Consider the following 23,253-nt stretch of genomic DNA (forward strand, 5'->3'; position numbering starts at 1 on the left):
AAATTCTGCTTCACTAATCCTCTTGAGTATTTTCAAACTTTGGGTTTCTTCTTTAATTAATTTTTTTATCCTCATTATTTTTTTATAGACATTTCAACTCCTCTACCAGATCATGAAATGTCTTACAACACAGTGTATGGTCAGTTTATGGATTTCCTTCTTTCTTCTTCCTTCTTTTTTAATTTTCTAGTGACTCATCCTGTGATAGTTCATAGTTTTCATTTCTAAACATTATGGGCCAGATTCTTCAGGGTCCCAATTCACTAAAATGATTTTTAGATTTCATTATTGCTTTTAAAAAATCACTCTGCCTTATGAGGCCATTCTGTGAGAGACTGAATAGTATACAATCAACCACAGGGAATTTGAAAAATATATTTAATAATTTCTGGAGGGAGAAGAAAAATTTTTTATATAAGTATACTCAAGAGAGAAGAGTAGTAATTACAACTAATAGACCATAGCTCCTCAGCTATCAGAGAATATCATGTCCCCAAATTCGTACTTTCAAGATAATACAGGGAAAATCTTTAATGAGTTTAAAGTCTTAGTTCCTATAAGACGAAACTACACAATAGAACATGAAATTAACTGTCACAGTTTGAAGTTTATGAGAGTCTGAATATTTAGACATGTTTTCAATACAGTTTCTTCAGAATATATACAAAGAAGAGTGACGCAGTGGAAATGATGTGCAAACAGGATTCAGTCCATTGTGCCTCTTCTGAAATACACAGCTACTATATTAAACAAAGCTAGAAAGTGCATAAACAGAATATTCTGAGCTCTTTATAAGTTGAAATGTAGTTGTTCCACTTACATTTTCATTTACCCACCCTCTCCCCTTATTTATTAGTTTAAACTCTACCTGTGCTTTGAAATACAACATGAAAAACACATTCTGTGGAAAATTTAAGCTTCTGCATTATATTGGAGACTATGAATTTCACTGATAAGTAGACATTTTATAGTTTATATTTTTAAGATCTATTAAAATGTACACGTTTCAGGATGATCTTTATTTAAATCTCTCACTGACACTGAGTTGAAGATGACTCATAGCTGACCCTTCAGCAGCATTTGAAAGGCTGTAAGTCTCATGGAAGGAGATTGCCCATCTTTTCTCCTGCAGAGCTACAGGCGGTTTTGAACTGAGAGGGGCTACTTTTGAGTTAGTCAGCCCTACTCCCTACTGACTAGGTCACCAGAGTGCCCTTATTTAAATATAGGGGTAGATAATAGAAGAGAGGACACGAAGAAAGAACAAAAAAGAAAGAGAGCTTGAGGATGCAAAGACATAGATCTAGATGGTTGCAAAGGTATGACACAACTCTGTGAAAGTACTCACCCCACATCTGGTTAATGCAGATAGGAAATGCAGTGCTGGATTTCTCCTGACTGGCCTGCTTGAGTTATAAAGCTGTGTGAACTAGCTGAGCCCACAAAGTCTGCCCACCTTTAATACTCTCGGATCTATGATTCAGGCTAGAACACTGAACAACAAGGACTAGAGGAAATAATTTTTCAGGAGACAGTGTCGTCTAGCTTTACCTGCCCATTCAGAAAGAGAGGCCACTTAGCACCTCCTCCCATATCATACTTTGCAATCAGTCCCTATAATTGAACAATCCTTAGCAGATACTGAGAACTTCAGAACTAGAGAATATAATTGAAGCAGTAACCTCTCCATCATTCATCAATCATACTCTGACCAGTTTTAGCTCCCAGGTAACTTCTCATGAAGATAATTACACCATGGGATGTTCTTCATGAACAAAAATTCCTCTCCAAGCTACAGATCTTTTTCTTTCCTTTTATAAAATGAACAGAACTTATTAATTCTTCCATATTAACACTTTAAAAGACAATGTCCATTCATCTTCTGTTCTGATCAGCTAGCTCTTTCTGTGATGAAACTTTTTAAAAGGATTTGGGATTTTTCTTTCAGCTGTCCATTTCAGGCTCAATTTATCTAATGTGATGTGAAGAGACGGTTAATTGATCATCAAAATTAGGGCTGGTCCAGACAATACTTAGAAAAACGTAGAGATTCTTTTGTTCATAAATGATTGCAATAAATAGATACTTATTTCCAAGCTGTTGTGTGCTTTCAAGTTGATTGTGACCTTTATAAAACTCAAACTCAGTGCTGTCAATGATTCATAGTTGACCTTCCATTGAGTTTTCCCCCTATGGAAAAAAACTGTTCATCTTTCTCCTGGAAAGACACTGGTGGATTTGAACTGGCAGAGGGATGCTGCGTTTGGGTCAGCACTGCAAGTTCCTGTGGATTACACCTCCAGTAATCCCTTACAGAGCAGAAGATAATGCACATAGGGTATCTCAGGCTGACCCTCCCCTCTCCCCCAGGAGCAGATCAACAGGTCCTTACTAACCCAGAACCACTGATAAACTCAAGCCACATACCTTTCTGTTAACAGCAGTGTTTTAACCATTATGCCATCTGAGTTCCCAGTTAATAGACTGAAGATATCTTCAGTTCATTTACTCAGCAAATACTTGTTTAGTATCTACTATCTTGTAGACACTATACTAGGTGCTGGAAAAAGTAGAATCACGGGAATGATTTGATTGATATTCTGTTACATATGACTGTAGACTTGGAATCTAACCAGGAAGTCCAAAGTGAACTTTTAGCTTCTAGCTTTGTCCTTTGCATGTTTTCAGTGACAGCTCAGTAGCAAACCATAAAATCAGAACTGCTCAAAAAAATGATCATTTCAGTTCACCATGTAGACAAAAGCTGCACGCTAGAGGATTACATGTACAAGAACTTTTTTTTTTTTAGTGAATTGGGCCCTATTTCCCTTCCTTCCTTGTCTTCTGTATTGCTTTTAGTGTCTCTTCTTTGTGTCTAATTCGACTGTGGTGATTAATAGGTTAGAGTAGTTTGAAGGGTCTCTAACCTCTCAAATCACAATTGTTTGTAGATTCAGAGAAACAATATGATGCATACAAAAGTTGACTTTTAAAATTATCTTCAAATTTTATAGCTCCATTGAGTAAAATATGGGACTAGCAGAGTAATATTTTAAGTTCCAAAGCTGTTAACATACAATACCATATTCTCCAAAAAATTATTTTTGTAGCATTATTTTGGTTACAAAGTCTCTTTGGGAATGCATAAAATTAAGACTGCCATTAAAATCAGGTTATAAGAAGAAGTGCAAGTGGTTTCCTTTTAACATTTTTTAAGCTTGGAGAGGTAATAATACACAGCTTTGATGACTGATTTCAAAGTAAGGGCTGCTGCTTAATGGAGCTTACACCTGGTGGTTCTGAAAGTTTTGAGAATCAGGCGTTGCCTTCTCCAACTGTTTAATTCACCATTGAGACATGTTCCCTATCCTCAAGCATAAGTTTAAAAGATTACAAGCTTCATGCTGCTCGACTTTTTTCTCCACGCTGAATCAGATGCATGGTTTCTCTAGATTTACATATAAAAAAATAAAGATGTGGTGGGTATTAGACTAACACTTCAGTGGTACAGAGGAAGAGGCTGATTTCTCACATTTGTGTAAAACATTTCCCTACCTAACTACCATCTGGTCCACATTCATTTCCTTTCGTAGCCATTGCTTTCCATTACCAGTGAGTTTTCCATGTATTTGCAGCATATGGTCCAAGAAATCTTTCTACAGAGAATGTGTCCCTTAGGCATATATTTCCCCTAGATTACCGTATTAAGAAATGTTCTCCCTAAACCATACTTATGGCATCAACATAAAATTGCCCCTTGAACACAGTAAAATGGGAAATGCTAAAAATGCATAACAACTCAGGTAAAAGAAATTCTTGCTACTTGGAGAGATTTTTTTTGGGGGGGGGTGTCTTTCTTTTTTCTTTCTCACTCCCTACAAAGCTGTTGCTAATTGTTTGCTTACCCTGGGTGCTGAATTCTCTCTAGACCATATGTTTCATTAGAGCAGTCTTGATCTCAGGTTTGAAAAATACATGCTATGTTTTAGACCTCAGATAAGCAAAAAGGATGTAAAGGGAATTTCTGAATTTCCATTACTCAGGCTCATTTCCCTCCTTCTCTTATCTGTATTTTGAGATGAGTTGTGAGATCTCAAAATTTAAAAACAAAAAGTCTAGCTCCAAAGCTCTTTCCTGAGTTTTCAATGAAAGTTCTTCTAGCAGTTGCAGATGAACCAAACAATTTGCAACAAAAGGATGTTTGAAGCTTTATGAGGGCCATCCCTGGTTCACAAAAAAAAAAAGAAATAAAATAAAATAAAATAAAATAAACAACACAGGTTTTTATACATGTAACCAAAGGAATCTTTGGCTTACCTTTTTCTTACTATCCAAATTTTAAGAAGCTAAGTGATCTTTTTTTTAACATCTTTTTTTTTTATGTCTGCAATTCATAGTTGCAAAATCTCCTGCAAGTCCATCTTCCAATAACAGTTTTAAAAGAGTACAATGCAATGCATTTATCATCATAAGAAATCTTTCTGCTGGCCTTTATTGTTGCTACCATGTACCTGGTGATTGCACCCTGGCACAGAAGCAGTTTGGCATTATTGTGAACCTATCCGATTTTCTACCAAAGGCACCAGTAACAGGGTCATACTGATTGGTCTGATGTCTTTTTAAAAATCCAGGAGATAGCTTTAGAAACATTAATTTGGCAGAAATTTTACTTTAATGTCAATACCGAGTTCCATTTCATTTCCATCAAAGAGAACAAAAGGGGCTTCCAGATATCATCCTGAGAACTTAGATCAAAGCAGCTGATAGAATCTGCATTTAACTTTGCAGAAGATGGAAAGGCAAGTTGAAGAATGGAGTCGCAGGAAATCCCCAGAGCTGCTGCCTTAACTTCAGTGTAAACATCCGTCTTCAGTAGTTCTGGAAGGTTGCTCTGGGTCTCTGAAAGCCATCTCATCTGAATCTTCTCTGTCAATAATTTTGATGTCTCAAAAACCTCTCCCGAGATCCAGTTGAGTCATAAAATAACTGTTGTTGTTGCTGTTAGGTGCCATCGAGTCAGTTTTTACTCATAGCAACATTATGAACAATATATCTGAACCATGCAGACTGCCTTTCATTAGATACAATTTAGAAGGCACAGCCACACCAATCTTGTAACAGTGAGGCCTCCATCTCAGTGCAAAGGCTTGTGGAGTTGATGCCGAAGACTGGAAGTAATATGCAAACATACATGAGGGGCGTTTGGGCCAACTGAACTGTTTATGATGGGACAGCAGGTCATCCAGTGCTATGAACCTGTGCTGGTTGGTCATGTACAGTGCCCCCATAGTGGGCCTGTTCTGCCTTTAGTGTTGCAGGACACCAGCAGAGAACAGCACCATTTTTTGTTCACCTTCTATGTGTCAGACACATGTGCTTTCATACATTATTTTGTACTCCCATCCATACTGGGAGGTAAGTATCATAATTCTCATTTTGTACAGTAGGAACCCTCAGGCCCATTGAGGTTCAGTGATTCCCCTAGGCTCACCTGGTGAGAAACAGAGACAGGCTCTGGCCTGGAACACTCCCCTGAATCACCTGCTAAGTCCAGTCACTTCTAGGGTGAACCTGCAGACTGTTGTCCAGCTTGAGTGCTGCTCTCCTAGCTTCTGATGGAAAGAACTGTGCTGTGAGTCTCTCCAGTGATGTTTCCCTAACTGTATTTGTAATGAAAACAGGGCACTCCAGTTCCCTCTTGCCCAGCACCACTACGTCAGACTCCATGGCTCAAGAGGGGTATAAGTCTGAGGGAGGAAAGCTGGACTCGAAGGACTGGCTCCATTCATTTGACAGCACAGACCCATCGGGGGCAGTGTCTTCCCATAATCACCAAGACAAGAAGGGTAAGGCCTTGGAAGCACCTCTTCCTCTGGGGGAGAGGGAGGGAAAAGAGGGGAGGACTATGTAACTGCTTCCAGCTGAATCAGGTAGGAACCACCAGTGCACACCGACAGTGTAACAGAACAGAGCGAGGTGCAAGGCGCTGTGCTAGGCCTGATCCTCACGGGCTCCCTGACTGGGGAGGAGCCACACAAAACAAATAACACATCATAAGCTTCCTCCACCCACAAGATGTGTGGCTTGGCGCAAAGTAGCTTCTGGCTCCTGTGATCCCTTTCCACCCATCTTAGCCTCATTCTGTGATTTGGGGCCTGTTTTCCCACCATCATGTAATGGAACACAGTGGGGGCTTTGGCACGTGAATCTAATCTAAGTAAAGGCCCTTTAATTGGTGAATTGAGAAATAGCAGGGCAAAGTCTTTTCTGGCTAGTAGCATCTCTCCCTCTTGCCTGGTGCTGAATTTGAATAGAGCCGAGGTCCTCAGACATAACTGTATAATTGCCCGAAGAGGACAAGAGCTAAAACAAAAATATGTTATTTAATCAAGCAGAATTGCTATGCATTTAAAACGGAAAGGAAGCCACACTAAATGAAAGGGACTCTACTGTGAACTGTCCTAAATTCTCCCTTGCTTTCTTTGCTTAACTAGAGACAGGAAATGTCATCTCCTTTCTCGCCCTTTGCTGCTTCTAGTAACACATCCTACTTTAGTTGCAGCTGCAACCAAAGAGGCCTTTACTTGTCCAGGAAACAGTCTTGTAAATCAGAGACTGAAAAGACCAGTTATGTTACTGAGCTGTTTCCCCCCCAATTCAGAATTGTTTACTTTTATATGTTTTCAAGAGTTTCTTCCAACCAAGGTTTTGAGTCTCAAGGGCACAGTGACTCTTAGCTTCTGGCTCCTCCTCCTCCTGGCTTCTACCTTCATCATCCTTACCCACATATGCATTTCCAGCTTTCCTTCTATAGGGTCTGAATGTCCATCCTCTCTGTTGCTCTTCATCCCAAGAAAGCTGTGCTTCCCAAGCCAAAATGTCAGCCTTTATCCCCTTTTGTCTTATTCTTCGGTGTCTCCAGTGGCACAGTCAACCATTTGTTCACTAACCAAAAGGCCAGCAATTCAGAGCCCCCTAGGCACACCTCCAGTAAAAGGCCTGTCAGTCGGCTTTAAAAAAAAAAGAAAAGAAAAGAAAAGCCTTCTGGACACTATAGTGTTTAGTTCTGTTCTGTAACTCATGATTTGGGAATGACTCACTCCGTAGCAACTGGTTTGGAGAGGACCTTGTTCTTGAGCATGTCCCCTTAGTCAATTGCACTATTCTTCTGCAGGCTTCATTAGTATATACTGCTCCAAGTCTTTAAAAAAAGGGGAGAGAAGGCACGAGAGTGTAATGACTTCTCAATCCCTTTAAGGTGAAGGGTCCCTCGAACTGAAGCTGTCCTGAGAAAGCACTAGACTGATGTGTAATGGACCAGAGAAACCATCCTTAGAATGCGCCATTATTTGTTATGTGTGGCTCCAGACCTCAGATGTGTTAGTCTTGGCTGGTTTCTCAAGAAGAGACAGCTCAGTACAACTCCTGTGTGTTTGCACACAGTGACTTTCTGGGGGAGGGGAGCAAACAACAAAAAAAGCAACAGAAGCCAGCCTTTCCAGTAAAGCATTAAACATGTCATCCAGATTTCTTGCTGTTGGTTGCAGTAATTTACTCCTCACGTCACTGATGGGGCATCCTGAATTGTCACCAATAATTAACTCTCCCAAGGAATGGGGGTTATCAGAGAATCCAATTAACACTTTGACTGATCATTTTAAAATTCAACATTGTTCATTCTCCTGGGACCTATTATGAATATTGACAAAGCTGGAAGCAGTCTACATATTGTCAGACAATGGTGGCAGAGGTGATTGCATGGGTGTTTAACATGTTCACTGTTCCTGTGCTATTAACTCCTTGCCTTGCCCCATCAAATGTGGGTTTGATTGGTGACAAATGATTATGTGCTTTGATGGGGCAATGCCAATGAGTTTTTATGCAGAAATGAAAAAAATGTAGCTTAATGTTCCTTTTACCATGATTTTTTATGATTTTGATTTCCATTTGCTATGAATTGTTTTTATTTTCAATGTTCATGATTTATTTCAAACTTTTGTTTTGTTTTGCCAAGCACTGTGTGGTATGGCTTGGCAACCGTGTTAATCCTTTGGAAAAGTCTCGTTTCTTTTCTGACTCATTATGATGTTCCTGGACTTGAATCGATATGTGGTCCTGTTGCTTCTTTCCATTCCCTAATGTTGGTGCCTTGATGATGTCACATCCGTGTGTGCAGCTTCTCCTGGGATGTGAGAGTTCCCTGGGTTTTCTGAGGGCCTCCGACTGGTGCGCTTTTTCGATTGTCTCATGGGAATGTGACATTTGTGTGCCCCAGCTTTTAGAGCTAAATATACTCTGGAATTGTTTCAAAATACCTCACATTTCTCTGCTAAGCAGAAAATGCGTCCACTGACCAGCTGAGGAGGAGTCAAGTGCTGGGTGCCCTTTTTATTTTGGCTGCTGAAAAAGGGCCAAACAAACCCAACGGTTCTTCAGATGGCTGAGCGCCACTGTGGCCTCTGGCCCCACACTCTGACCCACCAAAACCCCCTGCTGAGCAATTCCACATTTCCAGAGTATGTTTGCTTGTCTTTTTCTTTTCCTTGCTGTGTCTTTCCTATTGATTTGATCCTGTGCGTCCCTCACATTCTGTCACAGCACCGTCCCTCACCTGGCAGTCTAACCCCCCTTCTGCTACCATTGTTCTTAGCCTCCCCCTTTCAAAATAATAGACCCAGGCCCTCTGCCCCTGTGTGGAATGTTCCAAGGCTCTTCCCTGTACATTGTGAGTAGCGTTAGAATGCCATATGTACACATACTCATACTAACAAAGCGCCAGAAGAGACCTGCCAAGCACGCAGAAGCATTATCACAGAAAATGAAGTAATTTTCTCTCTCAGTAACTGGCCTTGCCCTTCATTACCCTGCTGGCCTTGTCTAATGTCTCTTGTCCTTGCTGCTTTTCTTTAAAATTGCCTGATATCTTTCAAGCCCTAGATTCATTAGTACAAACACAGCCAACTGCTCTGTTTTATCTCTTGGTCCCTAGATGTCTGGAGCCTCTCGAGCCAGCCCTTTAATCACCAAGTTGATAAATTGGATGCAGCCCTAGTTACTTCTTTGTTGGTTTTGCCACATTTAAAAATATATATTATTTATTCATCCTATAACTATTGAGGTGGTAATGGGTAGTTACAAAGAGGCTTTAATTGCAGATGAATAAGAAAGAAAATCCAACTTATTTTTAGATCTGGCTTCCCCCTTTTACCCCCCCCCCCCAATTCACTCCACGGCAAGAGAAATAAGCACTTTCTTTTTTAGGATAAGCAGTGCTGAGAACAAATAGCCACTTCTGTACCTCCTGTTTCTTACTACAAGTAACAATGGTATAAGACCTAGTTTTCAACAAGACGGCAAGATAAGAGAGAATTAGCCAGGTTCAGATCTGGTTCAGAACAGAGAGTTGTGTAACATAAATATAAAACATAAGCACTGATGGCCGCTGTTAAGACACAAGAATAACTTTTGAGAGGAAGAAAACCTCTTCTTAATTCAAACTTTGTTATGTACAGTTCTTGTGAGCTCCCTGAAAAAAAAGATGAAATAGTCAATATAGTGAAAGAGATCTTTATTGTAAACTCATGTATGTATTGACTGTAAATGCTAAAACCATAGTATATTTGTGTTACTGTTGTTAGGTGCTGTCGCATCACTAAGACTCATAGCAACCCTATGAATATTAGCTCTGAACCTGCCCTATCCTGACCCAACCTGTCTCTGACACACCTACCCACATTGCCATACAGTCACTATGTCACTCCATCTCATCCAAGATAGTCTGGGAAATCGTTAAAAGTAAGCTATTATCACATTGGAAACACTATGAACTTGGCGAAATGATGATAATTATAGAAAGGCTTCAGGCCTTTTGTTCATAGGGTCGCTATGAATAGTGCTCAACTTGACGGCAAAAAACAACAACATTATCACATTATTATATTTAGTAAAAAAAAATACGCTCACTGCAGAGAAGAAAAAGATGGAAGATAATGCAAGTTACAGGCCAAATGAATAATTTTAAACAATTTGGGAAATGCTGAATATATTTTAATCAATGTACAAGTTATTTGTAAAGTAACTTTTACTGTAGGAAGATAATATATTCCACTAACAATCTGAAAATCTAAAAGATAATTAATACACCGTTACATCACAACACAAGGCTAAGAGGAATTTCATGAATCACAAAGTTTATCAACAATCCTCTTTATAATCAATTATTTATTCAGAAAGTATACTATAGCCTACAACAGTATTGCCACCAACTGACATATTTACCAATTTACATAGAATGATTTGGGAACATTATGACCTTTAATAATACTGAGTCATGTGGTGGGAAATGATACCATTTTCATATATATTTTATCCTTCTTGGTTATGTCAAAGAAAAATTCTGAGTCGAGTGCTTCATCATTACCATTTCCCTGAAACTGCTTCTATTCCTTTTAGACACAACATAGGCTTTCCACTGGGGGCATTGCTGTGCAGCTGTACCTAGCTAAAATTTAGCATTGCTTTGTTTTTGGTGAATTTTATTTTTATGGTTATTGTCTATCCATGAAAAGTAATGATTTCTTTCCATTTTTGATAAGGACATAATACAAAATTCATTACTCTCTTTCCATCAACTGTAGTAACCCCATGAATGATAACCCCTTTTTCATGGGAGTTTTGGGTTTTGGGGTGTTTTTTTTTTACTGTAATTTTTACAGAAAACTCTCAGACCTTTCTTCCTGGAAGCCACCAGTGGATTCAGGTCACCTGCTTTGATGCTAGCATGTGTCCCATGTTAAAAGTATAAAACTGGTAGTTCAGCGGCTAAAATCTGGGTAAGCCTGGCCTAGGTCAATTAAAGTGAGGATTAAACCACTACCTAGAACGGTGTTTAGGCCAGATGAAAGAAAGAGATGTTGTAACCACCATCCTCTCTGTTGGTTGGGCACTGCAAAACCAGTGAATAAAAAAACATCACCGTGAGTATCGTGGTTATATGAGCTATTGTTCTCTGATTCTTCTTTCAACTACTGAACTTTGTGATCAGGACTGACAAGTTAGGTGAGGTAAGAATTTTTAATAAAATGGATTTAGATGAAAAAGAAATTAGTCACTCTAGGATTCTTAAGCATCTGGCAAGCGCTCTTGCCACTCCAATAGCAAGTACCAAGGGGAGACTACAGCTAGTTATTATCCAAATTGTGGCTTCAGGAAAGTGTATCTTTAGCTCCTGTGGTTTCTGTTGGCTTTTTCAGTATCTGTAATGCTGAGTATTCCCCTGGCCCGGCACTGCCCTATTTTTTTGCTGTTCTTTATCTTTACTCTCGTTCAAGCTTTGGCTATATTGTATCCCAAACCCACAGAGCCATGCTTTCTCTATTAAGAAAGAGCACGAGACAGCCTCATTTTAGTGTTAGATAGAGTCAGATGTAATCCAAATACACTCTTGCATTTTAGCACTCATTAAAGTCTTAATAGACGTAGGATTTCAGAGCATCCTGGTACTTCCCATGGAGAAAGTGATTCCTTGACACCCATCTATTTTTATATCACTGATTTCACTTGTAGAAAAAAGTATTCCTGATGACACTAATAAAGGAAGGGAAATTACTTTCTTGTTTCTCCCTGATACCTAACCTTGAGTGGAATTTTCTCTGTCATTTGTATAACAACATTACTGTAACAAAAATATTTTCTAAGATGTCTCAGGAAATATTTATACTCCACAGCACAGTCCTGGGTACCAATAAGAAGTTGGTGATATGCTGGAGATAGCAGATATGTCTGTCCAAGAAATATCAACTCTCCAGATAGATGAAACACAGGCAGTCAGCAAAGCAAAACCAAGAGTCTTTACAACCATCATTGTCTTTATGGATCTGGTGAAACCATATACTATAGATTGGGGGAGGGGGGAGAGACATTAGATAACTGAAGACAACTTGTATGCACATATACGGTAAGAGTATTTAAAAAGTAATAGCACTCTGAAACAGGTTTTCAACTCTTTTTTCCTTGGTCATTTTCCTCAATGCTGAGGAAATAGATTAGCAGTATAGCAGTAATAGATCACAGAGTGGGTGAGAAAGTGGGGGAGGTTTCATACAGAATTCAGAATTTACAATTTTGTGGAAATGCTGCCAGATTGGGCCGTTTCTCAATAGGCTGAGCTTTATGTCTTTTATTTTTTTCCTTCATTTTTTAATATGCAGTATGTGTGTATCCACACACATTTGCATGGATTAGTAAAATTAGTATTATTATAGGCAAAGCCATTTTTTAAGTGTGATGATAGAGTCAGAGATTCTCCAAAGGAGAATCCAAAGTGAGGGAGGGCTTTGTCCTATAGAGAGTACTGTTAGTGAAGGGAGAAGATTGTGGATATCCACTTAACAACAAAACTACAACTGAACTAGGTAAAAGCATGCATGGTTAGCAGTAAAAAACCATGAAAGCCACCTGCTTCCTGGATCATGACCCTGTGTATATCAGAGTAGAATTATATTCTATATGGTTTTCTGTGGCTAATTCTTCAGGGGTAAATATAGGCCATTCTCCTGGGGCACTTCCAGGTAGACTTAAACTTCCAGCCTTTCAGTTAACAACCTAACTTACTGTTTTTACTAGACACAGACTCTAAGGAACACTTTTTTAGTGTTAACTCTTACTCTGATAAAAACTTTTTTGAACTGTCTGCCCTGTCTCATCGCCATCAAGTCAGAACCAGACCATAGCTGACCCTCCAATGGGTTTTCCAATGCTATAAATTGCACAGATTACTCTTCTTCCTTCCTCTCAAGGAGCCATTATTGTTGTGTGCCCCAGAGTTGGAACTAACCCATAGCTGACCCTCCAATGAGATAGCAAGCACACAGGAGGAGGCTGTCCATTCTTCTCCTGTAGAGTAGCTGGTGGGTTTGAACGAGCTGCCTTTGGAATTGCGATGCAAACTGCACAGGAGATAACCTTCAGCAGAAGGAGCCACTGGTGGATCGGAACTGAGTGCGAGGCACCATCTTTGAGTTAGCAGCATAATTCCCTGTAGACTAAAGTCCTCCTTTTTTAAACTCAGTATTTTTTTTTCCACTCTAGAGGAAAGGTATCCATTAGGGTTCATAAAAATCTGAATGGTAATTTGCTTTAGTTTTAATGGAAATATAGCTTCTTAAATTGGTCCATAAGCATTCTTGTTTGTTTGTTTTAAGGTTTATAAATAGTACTGTGACTGCCACATAAAGATTTTGTATCATTTTTATTACTCTCTTTTAAACAAACTATCTTAATCTCCAAAAGCTGAGAGTTGTTCTTAAGAATATCTGTGGGACTCATTAGCAGCACACTGTATGAGAGTTGAAAAGTAGAGTTAGTGAATAAAATACAGAATTTGAATTTCAGATAAACCATAATGCTGGCATAATTTATTATGTTGCTAATCAAAAGGCCAGTGGTTCAAGTTCACTAGCAACTCTATGAGAGAAAGATGGGCAGTTTCTGTGGAAATCCAACAGAGTGGGAATTAACTCAATGGTGGTAGTTTGGGTTTTGCTTTTGAATACTGTATAGGACATAGTGTGGGGGGGAGGTATTCATGCTTATCTGAAATTCAAATTTAACTGGGTATCTTGTGTTTTTATTTGCAAAATCTGGCAATCCTACTGAAGAGGTTGTTGAGAACTTAATGATAAGATAAGAAAGAGGACACAGTCTCAGTTTACATTTGTGCTTTAAATTACAAAAGAATATTTTTGTCATTATTTTAGTGAAAGATCACAAAAAGTTATACATGTTTGAAAGATTGTAATTTAAACTATTAACTTTGATGGTTGTTGTGTCTCGAGTCACCGGAGTGACCCTACATAATAGCTCTGAACCCTGCGCTGTCCTGAGCCAGTCTCCCTGACTCCGACACACCTACCCCATTACTCTAGTTAGAATTCCAATATATCTCACCTGCGGTCTTCATGTCCTATGCCGTCCTTCCACCCTTCCAAGCATGATGTCCTTTTCCAATGACTGGCCTCTCCTTGCAACATGGCCAAAGTATGTGAGATGGAACTTCAAAATCCTTGCCTCCAATGAGGAACATGATTTAAACCCTCTTAAAGACAGACTTAGTTGTTTTCTTGGCAGTCCATAGTATGTTCAATACTCTTCTCCAGCACCACAACTCAATGGCATCAATTCTTCTTCTGTCATCCTTAGTCATTACCCAGCTCTCTAATGAATAGCACGTAATTACAAAGACCATAGCCTGGATCAGGCACACCAAGGTCCATAGATTGACATCATTACTCTTTAGCACTTAAAAAAGGTCCCTGGCAGCAGATTTTCCCAGTGCAGTTCATCTTTTGATTTCCTGATTTCTGGTGCCAAGAGTGTTGATTGTGGAGCCAAGCAAGCTGAAATTGTTAACCTCAGTCCCTTCTCCACCTATCATATCACTGCCACTTAGCCTAATAGTTAGAATCTTTGTCTTCATGAGCTTCAATCCATATTGAAGATTACAGTCCTTGACCACCTGTAGCACTTTCAGCAAGCAAGGTTGTGTCATCTACAACACAAGTTGTTGATGAGCCTTCCTCCAATCCTGATAACCACATTCCTCTTCATAAAGTCTAGCCTCCCAAATGATCGTTCTGCATATAGATTGAAAACATATGGAGACAAGATACATCCCTGAAGCATGCGCTCCTTTCCCTATTTTGAACCATGTAGTGTTTCCTTGCTCTGTTCAGAAGACTGCTTCCTGGTCCAAGTATAGGTTTCACATGAGCACAGTCAAGTGTTCGGGAATTCCCATTCTTAGGTTAGTCATAATTTGTTGTGATCCACACAGTCAAATCCCTTTGCATAGTCAATGAAACACAGACTCTTAAGACTCTGATACTCTGTTTTTGCCCAAAATCCGTCTGACATTGGCAGTAATATCTCTAGTACCACGCCAAGGTGAAGAAAGCTCAAATTAAACTGTTCCAAAACAGGCACAGTTAAAAACTGTTGATTCTTTTTAATATTAACTTCAAATTTGTATCAATTATTATTACTATCTTCATTTGTTTTTCCTCATAAACTAGGGGTGCCTTTCTTTTTATTTTCCTTATTTCTCTGGCTTTGAAAATGGAGAACTGGAATGGAGAAAACACTAGAAAATATCAGTTTTAATAATGGCGACAGTAATGCTGATTTGAAAGGCAAAACCCTTTTCCAATGTCTTTCATCATTCATTCGACAGACATCTGTTGTATGCAGTCCTTACACTGAATGCAATAGTAGGTAGGCCTTGAATGCAAAATAAATCTGACACTCAGGTAGCTTACACAGATCATCTCCCAGTTGATGGGCCAAGGAGAAGTCTGAGTGAGAGGAGTATAAAGCAAAGCACAACTAATTTGCAATTAGTTTAGGTAGAAGATTCATAGGGCCTTGAAGGAACAATTTGATTTAGGAATAGAAAGGGAAAGATGGATATTACAAGGTGAATAAAGAATATGATCAAGACACAAAGCTATGAACATACAGTATAATGATACACTGGCAAGTAGTGATAAAGTTTATGGTCAGCCAGGATAAGGACTGAGAATGAAAAGGCTGTCCCAAGCTTTAAATATGCTACAAAGTTTAGGCTGCAGATAGTTGATAGTAGAGAAAAATGATGAGGAGAGTGGAAAAAAGAAAAGCGTAAACAGATGATAGATGGATAGAAGGATGAATGGATGGACGGATGGATATTGTTAGGTCCTACTCATTGTAACCTTACAAACAATAGACCTAAATCCTGTGCCAACTTCATAATCTCTGACATAATTGAGCTTTCTTGAAGTCACTTTGTCAATCTATCTGATTGAGATCTTTCTCTCCCTCACTGACTGTCCCCATCCCATCTTTCCAAGCATGATATTATCCCTTTCTAAGTAATAGCCTTACGTAGCACTCTGTCCAGAATATGACAGGTGAAGCTTCATCATCTTTGCCTCCAGCTAGCACGATAGTTGCATTTTCACCAAGATATACCTGCTTGCTCTCTGGCAGTCTGTGGGATACTCAGTACTTTTCTCCAGCACTAAAACTAAGATAGATAGATAGATAGATAGATAGATAGATAGATAGATAGATAGATAGATAGATAGATATATATAAGATGTATGGATGTTAGCTACAGCGAGTTGGCCTCTGAATCCTAACAATGCCATGTACAATGAGATTCAACCACTGTGACCCACAGGGTTCTTTGATTGGCAGTTTTTTCTGAAGTGTATTTCCAGGCATTTTCTGCTTACTAGTATAGGAGCTTTCTGAAACATGTTCAGCATCACACAGTTGCATATAAGCTTCCACTAACAGATGGATGATAGCAGTGCTTGAGCTGCATTGGCCAAAAATCAAACTTGGGTGTTTTTGATACGAAGAATTCTACCACTGACCCACCACTACTCTCTTACAGGTGGGTAAACAAAAGCTACTACTGTTGAGTCAATTTCCAACTCAGTTTCGGAGGCTATAAATCTTTATAAGACTGTCCATGGCTCTCTCTTAGAACAGCTGTAAATTTAAACTGATCTTTCCATTAACAGTATAGTAAAAAATGTAAGGAAAAAACACCATTGTCATCAGAGCTTCTTTATAGATAGCTGTTTTTATATGCTATCAAGTCAGAACTGACTCAAAGTTGGGCCTCAGTGAGTTTTAAGAGGCTGTAAATCACGTGGGAGGAGATTGCCTATCTTCCTCTCATGGTGCAAATGGTGATTCATACTATATGCCTTTGGATTACAACTAATCCACCAGAGCTCGCCTTTATAGATGGTGGTGGTTGTTAAGTGCCACCAAGTCATAGACTCATAGTGACCCTATGAACAAAAGACCTTGACACTTGTATAACTTACATCGTTTCTCCAAGTTAGATGTAGATAATAAATTGTTTGAGTAACAGGCCATCAGGTGAAATCCATGTGTGGCGTTAGGATTGGTGGATGATCTATCAACAATCTGCGTTATGCAGATGACACAACTTTGCTCGCTGAAACTGAGGAGGACCTCATGCACTTACTGCAGAGGGTCAAGGACTGCAGCCTTCAGTATGGACTGAGGCTCAATGTCAAGAAGACAAAAATTCTCACCACCAGACCAATCGGTAGCATCAGGATGGATGGCGAAGAGATTGAGAGTGTTCACAGCTTCAGTTTGCTCGGCTCCACGGTCAACACTCTTGGCACCAGTAGCCAGGAAATCAAAAAACGTATTGCGATGGGAAAGCCTGCGGTTACGGACCTCTCTAAAGTACTCAGGAACAACGGTGTCTCTCTGGAGACTAAGGTGCGCCTGATACAGGCCATGGTTTTTGCAATCACTTGCTATGCATCAGAGAGTTGGACAATGACTAGGGAGGATAGAAGGAGAATTGACGTCTTCGAGCTGTGGTGCTGAAGAAGAGTATTGAATGTTCCATGGACTGCCAAGAAAACAAACAGATTCATCCTAGAGAGGGTTAAACCAAGCTACTCCTTGGAGGCAAGGATTCTGGGGCTTTGCCTGACATACTTTGGACATGTTGTAAGGAGAAACAGGTCTTTAGAGAAGGACATCATGCTGGGTAGAGCAGAGGGACAGCGCAGGAGGGGAAGACCCTCTATGAAGTGGATTGATTCAGTGACTGGGGTAATCGGGATGAGTGTGTCAGAGGCAAAGAGATTGGCACGGGATAGAGCACAGTTTTGTGCTGTTGTACATAGGGTCACTATGAGTCGCAAACGACTCGACGGCACATAACAACAACAACAGGCCATAGTCTTTGCAATCACTTGTTATGCATCAGAGAGTTGGACAATGACTAGGGAGGACAGAAGGAGAATTGATGCCTTTGAGCTGTGGTGCTGAAGAAGAGTACTGAATGTACCATGGACTGCCAAGAAAACAAACAGATTCATCCTAGAGAGGGTTAAACCAAGCTACTCCTTGGAGGCAAGGATTCTGAGACTTCATCTGACATACTTTGGGCATGTTGCAAGGAGGGACAGGTCCTTGGAGAGGGTCATCATGCTTGGGAAGGTGGAGGGATGGCGCAAGAGGGGAAGACCCTCTATGAGATGGATTGATTAAGTGACTGGGGTACTTGGTATGGGTGTGTCGGGGCCAGTGCAATTGGCACAGGATAGAGCATGGTTTAGGGCTGTTGTACATAGGGTCACTATGAGTCGCAAACGACTCGACGGCACATAACAACAACAACTTCTTGTTGATTGCCTTAGAATCGAGCATGACTCATAGTAACCTATAAACAAAAGGCTTGAAGCCTTACTACAACTATTGACATTAATCAAAGTTCATAAAGTTTCTGGAGGCATGTTATTTAGGAAGTGGATGTCACTCCTGCTTCCAGACCTGTCATAATATGTTATTGTCGCTTGTGATGTATAGCAACTCTTTGTACATCAGCTCTGAATGCTACCCTGTCCTGAGCCAGTCTCACTGATTCCGACACACCAACCCCCATCACACCAGTTACTGTATCAGTCTGTCTCATCTGGGGTCTCCCTCTCCTGCACTGTCCATCCACCCTTCCGAACATGATGTGCTTCTCGAAGGACCAATCTCTCCTGGCCACGTGCCCAAAGTAAGTGAGGTGGAACTTCAAAATCCTAGCCTCCAAGAAAAGACTTGGTTTCACCCTCTCCAAGACAGGCCTATTTGCTTTCTTGGCAGTTCATGGTGTGTTCTAGACCAGCACCACAACTCGAAGGCATCTATTATTCTTCTGTCATCCTTAGTCATTGTCCAACTCTCTAAAGCATAACAAATAATTGAGAAGACCATGGCCTAGATTAGGCGCACCTTTGTATCCAGACTGACATCGTTGCTCTTCAACACTTTGCAGAGGTCTGTGACAGCAGATTTTCCCAATGCAATTAATCTTTTTATTTCCTGACTGCTGGTGTTAAGAGTTTTGATTATGGGTCCAAACAAGCTATAATTGTTAACAACCTCAATCTCTTCTCCATCTAATAGGATGCTTCCAATTGGCCCAGTGGTGAGAATCTTTGTCTTCTTGATGTTGAGCTTCAATCCCTATTAAAGACTATAGTCCTTTGACCTTTTGCAGCAAGTGCTTCAGATTCTACTCAGTTTGTTAATTACTTATTTATAGATGATTAATCTTGGAGCTCTGGTGGCCTAGTGGCAAGAAGCTCCGCAGCAATCCCAAAGGCATCTGGTTCAAATCCACCAGCTGCTCCACAGAAGAAGGATGGGCAGTCTCCTATGTGATCAAATGCCTCTGAAAACCCACTGGAGGGTCAGCTATGGATCAATTCTGACTCGATGGTACACAACAGATCTGGAGAATGAAATTTTGCATCAGTGTTTGATATAAATTTTCTTTTGGTACACATGGGCATTTTCCAAGTAGATGCTCCTTGACAAGCTAACCACTTTACCCAAAGTAAAACTACTAAGCAGGCTAAAGTTCATACTTGAGTTTGTCTGTCCCTGAAGTTATGGGATTGGGTTGCATGGAATATTGCAGCCTTTTCATCCATAGTTGAGTTTGAAATTAAGGGAATCTTAGAGAGAAATTATAAAATAATACAAGTGGATCAACATTTCATTGTTGCTGTTATGTACTACTGAGTCATCTGCAGCTCATAGCGACCCAGTAACTCTGGACCCTGTCTACCCTATCCTTAGCCAGTCTCACTGACTTCAACACACCTATCCCTGTTACCTCAGTTACTGTGTCAACCCATCTCATTCAAGTCTTCCTCTCCTGAGCTGTCCCCTCCACCCTTCTAAACATGATGTCCTCTAAAGACTGGTCCCTCTTGGCCACATGACCAAACTATGTGAGACAGAACTTCAAAATCCTTGCTTCCAAGGAGAAACTTGGTTTGACCCTCTTCAAAATATACCTCTTTGTTCTGGTGGTCCATGGTAATATTCAATACTCTTCTCCAGAATCACAACTCAAAGACATTAATTCATCTTCTGTCATCCTTAGGCACTACCCAGCTCTCTGATGCTCAGAAAGTAACTAAGGGAAAAAAAAGGGCCTGGATCAGGCACACCTTAGTCTCAAGATTGACATCATTGCTCTTAAGCACTCTGAAGAGGTCCCTGACATACTTCCCTAGTACAATTCATATTTTGATTTCCTGACTGCTGGTACCAAGAGTGTTGATTGTGGAACCAAGGAAGTTTAAAATGTTAGAACCGCAATCTATTCTCCATCTATCATGGTGCTGCCAGTAGGCCCAGTGGTGAAACTCTTTGTCTTCTTGATGTTGAGCTTCAGTCCATAATGAAGACTACCATCCCTGATTTTTGCAGCAGATTCTTCAAGTCTTCCTCATTTTCAGCCTTGTTGTGTCATCTGCATAATGCAAGTTGTTGATGAATCTTCCTCCATTCTTGATGCCTCATTCCTCCTTCTAAGCTTAGACTCTGGAATGATCTGTTCTGCATACAAATTGAAAAGGTATGGAGACAGGATGCATCCCTGCACTCCTTTCTTGATTTTGAACCATGCAGTATTTCCTTACTCTGTTCTTATGACTGCCTCCTGGTCCAAGTATAGATTTCACATGACCGCAATCAAGTGTTCTGGGATTCCTATTCTTCTCAAGGTTAGGTACAATTTATTGTGATCCACACCATCAAATGCCTTTGTGTAGTCAATGAAAGACAGGTAAGACATTTTTCTGATACTCTGTGCTTTGAGCAAAAGTTGGAAGAAATCATCTGTTTCTTTTTCTTTGGTTCTGGTTGTTGGTACATATATTTGAATGATAGTGATATTCACTGGACTTCCTTAAATGCATATGGGTATTATTCTGTTGCTCACAACATTGTGTTTTAAGATCAATCTAGAAAAGATCTTTTTAATTATGAAAGCAACCCCATTTTTCCTCATCTGATCTTCTCTGGCATGGTTCATATGTGTGATTCAAAATGTCTCTTGCCAATCCATCTCATTTAACCAATACCCAGTATGTCAGTATTTATGTGTTCTATTTCTTTCTTAACAGTCTTCCTATAATCATGCTTCTCACATTCCACTTTCCAATCATTAGTGTCTGCTTACAATTTTTCCTCCTCCTTTGCATTTTCAAAGTCGAGGGCTCAGCCTCAGGTGCCATATCTGCTAGTCTACTCTTAAGTGTGCTATGTTACACATAATGTTTCGAAAGCCTGTTATTTCGGAAGTGGATGGCCAAGCCATCTTCCTAGTTTATTTTAATTTGGATGCTCAGCTTTAGATCAATATCTGACAGACAAGCATTTTACCAAAAGGAGCAAATGAAAGACAATTCCCCATTACAAAAGTAACCAGTGGATTCAATGTCAGTCCCCACCCTACTCCATCCCTCCCCCCAGGTCCATGTGTCTTGTCTTGTCCCCTGCCCTGCTCTACCAGCATCCTCCTTCCATTCTTGCCTACCCAGTCCAGCACTTCCCTCCCTGTAGCCAACCCTTGATATGGTGGCTTAGGCCTCAAGTCACTTCCGTGATGCCTAACTCCTCACGCTGCTCACCTACAAGGAAAGTGATGTTTGTAGATCCTGGTTTTTCTTTGAAGAATAGAGGAAAATTACATTGTAAGCAGGTTAAGTCTTACAGCTTTTACATAGATGACGTCGAAGTTCACATATGAGAGTGTGAGCTCTGGAAGGCAGTGGAGACTGAAGAGCTGTGAGGAAGGCTGCAACTGTTCTTTCACATGCAGACATCGATGCAGATTTTATCTAATTAATTTTGTATCCTCTTGACAACTTGCTGAATATATTTGAGGTCTTGATGAAATTATTATGGAAAAGGTAGAAGGAAAAAGTTAAATTCCAGCCATGTAGAAAGCTGTTCTGCCTTCCTGCCTGCCTCGATCTACACACCAATACTTGAATGATTTTCCTAGAGACACCAGGTAAACTTTTTCACCAATCATCAAATATATTTTTAAAAAAGAAAAGTATTAAATAGAATTATTATGGAGATGAAGGTTTTTTAAAAAATCTTATCCTTTAAACCTTAAGGTACTAAAAGCGGGAGAAAAAAAAATCAATTCCCTGTCGGTAGGTACTATGTTCCTTTAGTCTGTAGACATTTTTTCCTCCGAGCTACTTTGTCCTTAACATAGATTTTACACACTCCCACCCATTTCTCACAATCCCTTTTTCTCTCATTCTCTCATCTTCTATCCCAAACCACACACAATGACAAAGTTCTCTGACAGCTTAATGACACATTCAAGGATTATGGGGACTGTCTTAAGCATGATCTTGTTAACTAAACATCTGGGGTAGTCTTAATATGCTTTTTCATTGGTTCAACTGTACTGTACTCATTGAAAATTTGCTTTGTCCTAACAATAAAGTTCTGAAGAGACCATCTCTATTTCAGATCATATATAGGAAGTAGTCCTGGTGGTGTGGTTCGTAATGTCTCAGGCTACTAACCAGAAGACCAACAGTTCAATTCTCCCAGCTGCTCCATGAGAGAAAGAAGAGGAAATCTCTTGTAAAAAAGTATTTACAGCCTTGGAAAGCCAGTGGAAGGTCTCTGGTAGTTAAATTGATAGCAGGGGGTTTTGGTTTTTCGTTGTGGCAATGAGGGGAGGAGCAGGGGAAGAGCAGTCTCAGTACTTTTCTTTGTGGTACTCTAGCTTCATGTTGGGGGAGAAATGTTCATTATATCAGTTTTATTTAGTAAAACTTATTCATAGACAAAATAGTCAACAAAAGACAAAATTACAGAATTCAGTTAATTTCCTAAGGATAGCATCTTTCTTTTTTTATACTATACATGAAAATCACCCCAAAAGCTGCAGGAGTTGTCTAGAATACACAATGCATGTCATCACCACACAGAGAAAGGGAACGAAAAAGCTGCATCAGCTCATTGGTCCCAGAGAGATACAGGCTGTAATCAGTTAACTCCTGCAAAGCATGCTAGTTGTCTGAACTCTTGAGAGGACCCACATGAACCTCATCATACAGCATTTTCAATTGTAGAAAGGCCCTAAAGTGAACCAGTGAAATGTCACTGCATACATTCATATAGATTAGGTGCACAACAGACAGGATCTTAATCGGTGTCAGAAAGCCAACTGCAGCCAATGTGAAAGATTGTCATCCTTAATTAATATTGCTTAAGCTCTTTCTATGTCCCCAGCCTGGGAAATTACCATCCGCAGAGATTATTTTTTTTAATGGGTAAGAACTTTTGCCCACTCCAATCATTTTCAATTTCTTACTTTTAAAAAGGATGCAT

At 39.9% G+C, this 23,253-nt stretch overlaps 1 protein-coding gene across 1 annotated transcript in view; it reads left to right on the forward strand.

Moving 5' to 3' along the window:
• The window catches only part of SEMA6A (sema domain, transmembrane domain (TM), and cytoplasmic domain, (semaphorin) 6A), an 84,211-nt gene that overhangs the window by 42,005 nt on the left and 18,953 nt on the right, over window positions 1–23,253 (forward strand). The window contains exon 17 of the mRNA XM_006886665.1: window positions 5,682–5,846. Coding sequence (XP_006886727.1) covers window positions 5,682–5,846 — 165 coding nt within the window. The remainder of the gene's footprint in view (window positions 1–5,681; window positions 5,847–23,253) is intronic.

This window comes from Elephantulus edwardii, unplaced genomic scaffold (genome assembly GCF_000299155.1).
Source record: "Elephantulus edwardii isolate Elephantulus edwardi_28Jun2011 unplaced genomic scaffold, EleEdw1.0 scaffold00050, whole genome shotgun sequence".
Taxonomy (NCBI): Eukaryota; Metazoa; Chordata; class Mammalia; order Macroscelidea; family Macroscelididae; genus Elephantulus; species Elephantulus edwardii.